This window comes from Condylura cristata, unplaced genomic scaffold (genome assembly GCF_000260355.1).
Source record: "Condylura cristata isolate star-nosed mole 26May11 unplaced genomic scaffold, ConCri1.0 scaffold00017, whole genome shotgun sequence".
In the NCBI taxonomy this organism is placed as follows: Eukaryota; Metazoa; Chordata; class Mammalia; order Eulipotyphla; family Talpidae; genus Condylura; species Condylura cristata.
In genome coordinates this window covers 1830564-1837788 of record NW_004567118.1, presented here as the reverse complement: position 1 = coordinate 1837788, position 7225 = coordinate 1830564, and the positions used below count along the sequence as shown (strand labels likewise).

The following is a 7225-nucleotide window of genomic DNA, read 5'->3' as shown; positions in this document are numbered from 1 at the left end:
TTTTTTTTTTTTTTTTTTTTTTTTGCGTAGAGCCAACCGATTGCCTCTTCTTCACAGACACCGTAGTCCCTGGCACACGACCTGAACCTTGTCAGTCTGCGCCTGTCTCCCCAGAGGCCTTGAGGAAAGGGCCTCACAACGCCCCCCAGCCCGGACCCCAAGCTGGAGGGTGGTCTGCCAGCCTCTACCTGAAAACACTCTGAACGCACCGGCTACGCGAGCCCCCTTGGCAATCAACATCCCCAGACCCGCGCAGCCTCGGCTCTGGCCAACTCCGCCCAGCACTCGTAGCTGCCGGGGAGGCGGCGAGGCCGGCACCACAGCCGGCGTGAGCGGCCAGGGCATCACATGATCCTCCAATCACATGATCCTTAAATGGGGGTAGGTAGGGAGAGAGAAGGGAGGGGAGAGTAGCTGGAGCAGGCAAGAAGCCGAGCTTCCCGACTGGCCCCGCCTCCGAGCCGACGGCAGCCAATGGCCACGCGACATCCCGGCCACCTGACCAATGGAGACTGAGGTGGGCAGGCCACCGCGCTGCCAGCCCCCAGTCTGCGAGCCGCGGGGCTGCTGCTGGCCTGGAGTGCGCGCCCGGAGGCAGGTAACGCGGCGCTCGCGCGGACCCTCCCTGGCTTTCACCCGGGCCGGCCCGGGGGGCGTCGGGGCTTGAGGTTCCTCTGCAGTCTCAGCGGGGAGACAGGGAAGATTCGCTTAGAGCAACTCCTTTGGCGGTTTCCGAGGCACTGCAGGGGATTTATTGGGGCGTGGGGGGGAGTGGAAGTGATTGCAGTGACCCCCCTCCCATTGGAAGGGGACTCTCTCACCAGCCCTGGAGCTGCCGCTTCTGCACCCAAAGCAAGGACCCTTCCGTTCTCGATCCGGCTCCCCCAGCCCTCCTGGCCCCTCATCGGTGGCGCCGGTTCCTGCCCCTCCGGCGCTGGCGGCGCTGGCCGTGCTGCTAGTGGACAATCCCCAGGGCGGCTGGGGGCCGGAGAGGCGCCCGCACCTGTCTCGGAGCGCGGAGAGTTGGGAGTGGGACTCAAGATCCTGCATCCTCGGCGGCTGTAGGACTTTGGAGTGGTGGCCGAGCCCCTGGCTGTCCTCTGCTTCCTCTTGGGGGCTGCGGAGCGGGGCGAGCCAAGTTCGCCTCTCTCTTCCTGGCTACTCGCACTTGGGCTGGCTCACCTTCTGGGAATCTTCCTTTCTGGCGCTTAGAGTCCTGGGTGCCACCTAGTGGAAGATGATGGCGCTGGGGGCTTGCTCTCCGCGGTGATAGTGTGGGGTGGGGTAGGGAAGGCCTCCTTTCAGGGCCCTACAAAGAGGAATTGGGGCCCGCTCCCCCACCCTGCTCCTGAACTGTATGCCTTGCCTGCAGGCCGTGCACCGCCCCCCCCCATGCCCAGGAAGGGAAATATACATGAGCAAATCACTAGGAGTACCAAATAGAGACTTGAATGCAGACTCTCTGGATGCGGTCAAGGTGCAGGTCGTTCTGAAGCCAGATCCCAGTAAGCAGATGGGGCCAGCTGCCGGTCCCTCCCTGGGCGCCCTAGGCCCGGAGGAGAGGTGAAGGGGGCTGCTGTCCAGGACCAGACTTCTTCATCCTTATCTGGTCAGGAGCGTGTCCTTTGGGGAAAGGGGGGGGGGTGAGGAAAGCCAGCTGAGGGAAAGAGGATGTGAGTCATTGAGCAGGTGCAACTCACCTCACCCCGCAGCAGTGTCCAGTAGACTCCTGGGAACTGAGGCTCCGAGACAGGGTGCAGCTTTGCGGGCTCTCACGGCCAGTGGTGGCAGTTCTAGGACTGGGACCCACGTGCAGTGACCAGGAAGCCCCTGCACCCCCACTCTGCCCTGCTGACTGGTTCTCCTGCTGAACTAGGGCCCCTCCCTGGCACTGCCTATGGTGCCAGATGATGCCAGGATGCTCTGGAACCTGAAAGCCTGTCACCAGTTCCACCCCCGGCCGGGGAGTGACCCACACGGCCTGGCCCCCGCTGCCCCCCTCAGCAGTGTGCCGCAGTCCATCTGCCTGTTCCGCTGCCCGCTCTGTCTTTGGTGAATCCTCTCACACACACTACCCACCCCCCACCCCTCTGGCATGTACCCCAGTTCTATATGCATAAACAAGTCTTTTTTCTTTTTTAAAGTAAAGTAAAAGGAATACTTTTACTTTGGAAGAAAAAAGAAAACAATGCAGATTTAACACGGCATTATTTTCTTCTGGCTCCCAAGAGGCTCAACAAGCTAGGCCGTGCTACATGACTCTGGCCGGCCGACTGAGCTAGCAAAGCTGGCTGAGTTTGGGGAAGAGATATTTAGGAGGCGAGAGGCTCCTCTCCCCACGACTGGACGCCCAGTTCCTCCTGCCAGGCCGCTGGGTGCACACAGTGTTTTTGAGTGCAGCTGAGTTTCTGCCTCTGGGGGTTATTAGGGACGTCTGTAAAGACTGATGGTTTGGGGGACCCCCTAGAACACGGCTCTCAAAGGCTGCCCGTGAGGCCCTTCCTTGGGTGGAAACGGGACAGTCAGTGGGCGGGCAGCTGAATCCGCAGGCCACCACACTTCCCTTTCACAACTTTCTCAACCCCGTGGTTTCCCATGTCAGTATGTGGCTTCCCCTCCCCGCCTGCAGGCCTGGGCAGGGTGCAGGTGTGAACCTTCATCACCATGGGGTGAGGAGGGGCTGGCAGCCCTGTCCTTTCATGGCGGTTAATGCCAGCCATCCTCCCCGAGGCTGGCTCATGTCCCCACAGATGAGACCCATGAAACCCACAAGTCTTGCTTTCATTCACCCACATCTCCACTCCCACAAGCCTGCATGCAGCCATGTGCTCACACTAGTGTCTGTGCCCATGGGTGCACCCACTGCATGTGTGTGACACACAGGACACGTGTGGGAAGCTCCACCCCAGGCCCGACACCTTCCCACTTGGACCAAGAGGTACTGGGGAGACCCACGGGCCTGGGCCTGGAAAGCGACTGGCCCCACAGCAAGGGCTTAAGGTGGTTGCCAAATGCCCTTTGATATTTTGCAGTTGGACTATGTGGACCTTGGTGAGCTGGGTGGCCTTGGTGGCAGGGCTGGTGGCTGGAACACAGTGCCCAGATGGTCAGTTCTGCCCAGTGGCCTGCTGCCTGGACCCAGGAGGAGCCAGCTACAGCTGCTGCAGTCCCGGCCCGGTGAGTGCCCTTCGGCCTAGGGGAGAGTGGCCACGTGCCATTTCCCAAAGGCCGGTCTCGGACTGGCCAGGCTCGCGTCCTCAGTCTATCCTTCCCTCTCCCCCCAGGACAAGTGGCCCATGGCACTGAGCCGGCAGCTGGGCAGGCCCTGCCAGGTGGACGCTCACTGTCCTGCCGGCTACTCCTGCATCCTCACCGTCTCAGGGACCTCCAGTTGCTGCCCGTTCCCAGAGGTAAGGGTGCTCGTCGCGGGAGGAGGTACTCAGATCTGCTCCCCAGGTAAAGCCTCGCCAACACAGGCATCTCTGCCCCACAGGCCGTGGCATGCGGGGACGGCCACCACTGCTGCCCACGGGGCTACCACTGCAGCGCCGACGGGCGCTCCTGCTTCCGGAGAGCAGGTACGCAGGGGTGGGGGTGGCGGGCTCGTAGAGCCCGGTGTGGCCAGGAACCCGCCGGCAGGTGACGCCAGTTCCTGCCTCATTCGTGTGGCATCCGCACTAAACCACCCCCTGCTCTGGACAGAGGGGCAGACCTGGGGCTGGAGGGGGCAGGAGCACACGAGACTCCAGGCCTGGGCCAAATCGGGCTGGCTCAGTGCCACCCCACGGGCAGTGGGTCCCCTGCCCTGGGCCATCGTCCTGAGGCGGGGGTGGCGGGCAGGGAGAAGGTTAGGGGTGCTGAGGTGATCCCTGAGCCCCCCGTGCCCTGCTAACCGCCACTGATGGGGCTGGTGGAATCCTGGGTCATCCTTTCTACAGATACCGAGCTTCTGGGTGCCGTCCAGTGCCCTGATAGCCAGTTCAAATGCCCCAGCTCCTCCACATGCTGCACTATGCTTGATGGCTCCTGGGGATGCTGCCCCATGCCTCAGGTAGAGGTTTGGGAGGGAGGAGGCGGGGAGAGGGCCGAGGGGCCGTGAGAGGCCGGAGCATGCAAAGGCTGAGCCGGGACCATCTCTCCTCAGGCTTCTTGCTGTGGAGACAAGGTGCACTGCTGCCCCCACGGCACCGCCTGCGACCTGGCGCAGGGCCTCTGCCTCACGCCCATGGGCGCCCTCCCCCTGGCAAAGAAGATCCCCGCGCAGAGGAGCTACGGGCCAGGTCAGGAGGTGGGAGAGCTCCGGGTTGGGGGTTGGGAGTGACGCGAGCTCCGGGTTGGGGGTTGGGAGTGACGCGAGGCCTCACCTGGCCAGAAAAGGTTTCCTCCGCCAGGGCTGCCACGCACACATCTCTCACCTTCCAGAGATGCTGTGTCCCGACGGTCGCTCCCAATGCCCTGATGATACTACCTGCTGTGAGCTGGCCAGTGGGAAGTATGGCTGCTGCCCAATGCCCAATGTGAGTGACGGTCCCTTGCCTGCGAGCCCCGGGCCCACAGCCATCTGGCCTGCGCGCTGCAGGGGCTCCAGGCAGGGCCTGGCCACTGCGGACTCATGCCACCCCCTGGTGGGGGACCCGGGCAGTGGCAGCTATGGGCCCGGCTGCTCCTGGAGCACGACTGAGCCGGAAGGTCACCGGGGCCCACCGCTGTCCCCACCCAGGCCATCTGCTGCTCCGACCACCTGCACTGCTGTCCCCAGGACACCGTGTGCGACCTGACCCAGAGCAGGTGCCTCTACAAGGACAACGCCACAGACATGCTCACGAAGCTGCCCGCGCTCACAGGTACCCAGGGAGGCCCGGCCGGCCACCTGTACAGAGAGGAACAGCTGGCCACCACACTGTTCCAGCGCGGGAGTGGGGTGGGGGGAACGGTGCTTGGAGGGGCCAGGGCAGGCACAGCCCCCTTTCCTGCACTGGGCTGGCCAGCAGGTCCCTGCCAAGGTGGCGTCAGAGGTACCCTCCCTCCTGGGTGGCGTCCAGTTCCAGCTGTGGAGCCAGCCACGGGTGGGCTCCTCTGAGGCCTCCCGTCCTCCCTGCCTTCCTCACAGTGCGGGAGGTGAAGTGTGACATGGAGGTCAGCTGTCCAGACGACTACACGTGCTGCCGCCTCCAGACGGGGGCCTGGGGCTGCTGCCCTTTTGTCCAGGTACCGGAGGGTACAGCTGGGCAGGGGAGCAGGGGCTGGCGGCCAGCCAGCTTGGCCCCTTGTCCACCGCCCCCTCTCCACCCTAGGCCGTGTGCTGTGAGGACCATGTGCACTGCTGCCCGGCCGGGTTTCGGTGTGACACAGAAAAGGGGACCTGTGAGCAGGGGGCGCGCCAGGTGCCCTGGATGGAGAAGGCCCCAGCCCGCCTCAGCCTGCTGTACCCCCAGGCCGTGGAGAGCGAAGTCCCCTGTGACAACGTCACCAGCTGTCCCTCTGGCCATACCTGCTGTCGGCTCGTGTCTGGGGCGTGGGGCTGCTGTCCTGTCCCCGAGGTGCACGGGGTAGTGGCGTGGGGTGCTGACCTTGCCTGGCCCCGCGGCGTACCCCCTGCGCCTTCCTTTGCCCCGGAGAAGCCTCAGCGGGGGCGTGTGGGCTCCCTCCCACACAGCAGCTCCTAGACCAGCGTTTCCTGCCACCTGCAGGCCATCTGCTGCTCAGACCACCAGCACTGCTGCCCGCACGGCTACGCGTGCACAGCCGAGAGGCAGTGTCGGAAGGGGGACAAGGTGGTGGCGGGGCTGCAGAAGGTGCCCGCTCGCCAGGCCACCCCGCCCCTCCCTAGAGACATGGGCTGCGACCAGCACACCAGCTGCCCGGTGGGGCAGACCTGCTGCCCAAGCCTGAGTGGGGGCTGGGCCTGTTGCCAGCTGCCCCACGTGAGTGTGCTCCGCCTGCCCTGGGGGAGGGGGTCGACTTGGGGGGGAGGCGAGGGCGCCACGCTGCTGCCCTGTCCCCCAGGCCGTGTGCTGCGAGGACCGCCAGCACTGCTGCCCGGCCGGCTACACCTGCAACGTGAAGGCCCGCTCCTGCGAGAAGGATGCCGGCGCTGCCCGCCCCTCCGCCCGCCAGGATGCCAGCGCTGCCCGCCCCTCCGCCCCCCTGGTGCGCGGCCCTCGCCTGGGGAACGTGGAGTGTGAGGCCGGTCGCTTCTGCCATGACAACCAGACCTGCTGCCGTGACAGAGCGGGGAGCTGGGCCTGCTGTCCCTACCCCCAGGTCAGTGCCACCCCCAGCCCCGGCGGGCACGGTGGGCCTGCCCGCTGGCTCTGACACACCCCTCTGGCCACCCAGGGCGTCTGCTGTCGGGATGGGCGGCACTGCTGCCCTTCCGGCTACCGCTGTGGGAGGAAGAGCGCCACCTGTCTGAGCAGGGAGGCCTTGCGCTGGGACACCCCGGCCAGACACCCCGCCCCGAGACAGCTGCTGTGAGGAGGGACTGAGGCCCTCGGGACCCTCCCACCGCTCAGGCCTCCCAGGACCTCTGCCCTGCCGGATTCTGCTGGACCCCTCCGTCTGAGTCCCCCCACTACAACAGACGGTGGGGCCTAGATCTCAGGCCTCCCTGGCAGAAGGGGGGCTGTGGTGAGAGCCACGTTACAAGCTGCCATCCCCCCAGTTTCTGTGGACCTGTGGCCAGGTGCTCTTCCCTCTCCGCAGGTGTGCGCGTGCGTGTGTGCTCCAGTAAAGTTTGTACACTTTCGTAACAGCGTCTGATTTGGCCTCCTGCCCGCCCGCCCCGGGGCGGCACCCCCAAAGCCCCCCGACAGACAGACACAGAGTTCATCTCACCAGTTTTATATTTGCTGTCGCCCACAGCCATCCCCTCACATGATCCCCTAGTCCCCAGAGCCGCCCCAGCCACCAGCCCTGTGACATCTTAGCCCAGAGGTGGGCTAGCCAGCAAGCAGCACCCCTCCCCTCCCCGGGGTCCTCCGAGAACGCCCCTCCCTTCCCAGCCCTCACACTAGCAGCTGCGGCCCGGTCGCCCTCCTGCCTTCCCACAGTAGAGCTTTCTATGTACAGCCCCGCTTACACAGGCTCTGCGCCCCCACCCAGCCCTCCTCCCCAGCACCTCCCCAAGGGGTATGGGCCCCTCTCACCTCCCTGGAGGCAGACTTGGGGTCCCTCCCGACACGACCCAGCGTCGGCTGCTGGACAGCTCTGCAGACCGGCAGGT

At 65.0% G+C, this 7225-nt stretch overlaps 2 protein-coding genes across 3 annotated transcripts in view; one reads left to right on the top strand and one right to left on the bottom strand.

The window, feature by feature from the left end:
* Positions 1 to 548: 548 nt before the first annotated feature.
* Positions 549 to 6748, top strand: GRN (granulin). 2 transcript variants are annotated; one of them, XM_012726688.1, is made up of 13 exons: positions 549 to 598; positions 3033 to 3177; positions 3285 to 3410; positions 3494 to 3578; positions 3939 to 4051; positions 4145 to 4280; positions 4423 to 4517; positions 4721 to 4844; positions 5111 to 5208; positions 5295 to 5540; positions 5691 to 5924; positions 6007 to 6264; positions 6340 to 6748. In XM_012726688.1, the coding sequence occupies exons 2-13, from the start codon at positions 3040 to 3042 to the stop codon at positions 6475 to 6477; spliced, it is 1791 nt and encodes a 596-aa protein (XP_012582142.1). In that variant the 5' UTR covers positions 549 to 598; positions 3033 to 3039; the 3' UTR covers positions 6478 to 6748. The 2 variants fall into 2 exon arrangements, with proteins under 2 accessions (XP_012582142.1, XP_012582143.1); XM_012726689.1 differs by having other exon boundaries at positions 564 to 594.
* Positions 6601 to 7225, bottom strand: part of FAM171A2 (family with sequence similarity 171, member A2) — a gene marked incomplete at its 5' end in the record, with an annotated part of 9608 nt that continues 8983 nt past the window's right edge. The window contains one exon of the mRNA XM_004684938.2: positions 6601 to 6610. Within this exon, the coding sequence (XP_004684995.2) occupies positions 6601 to 6610 (10 nt within the window). The remainder of the gene's footprint in view (positions 6611 to 7225) is intronic.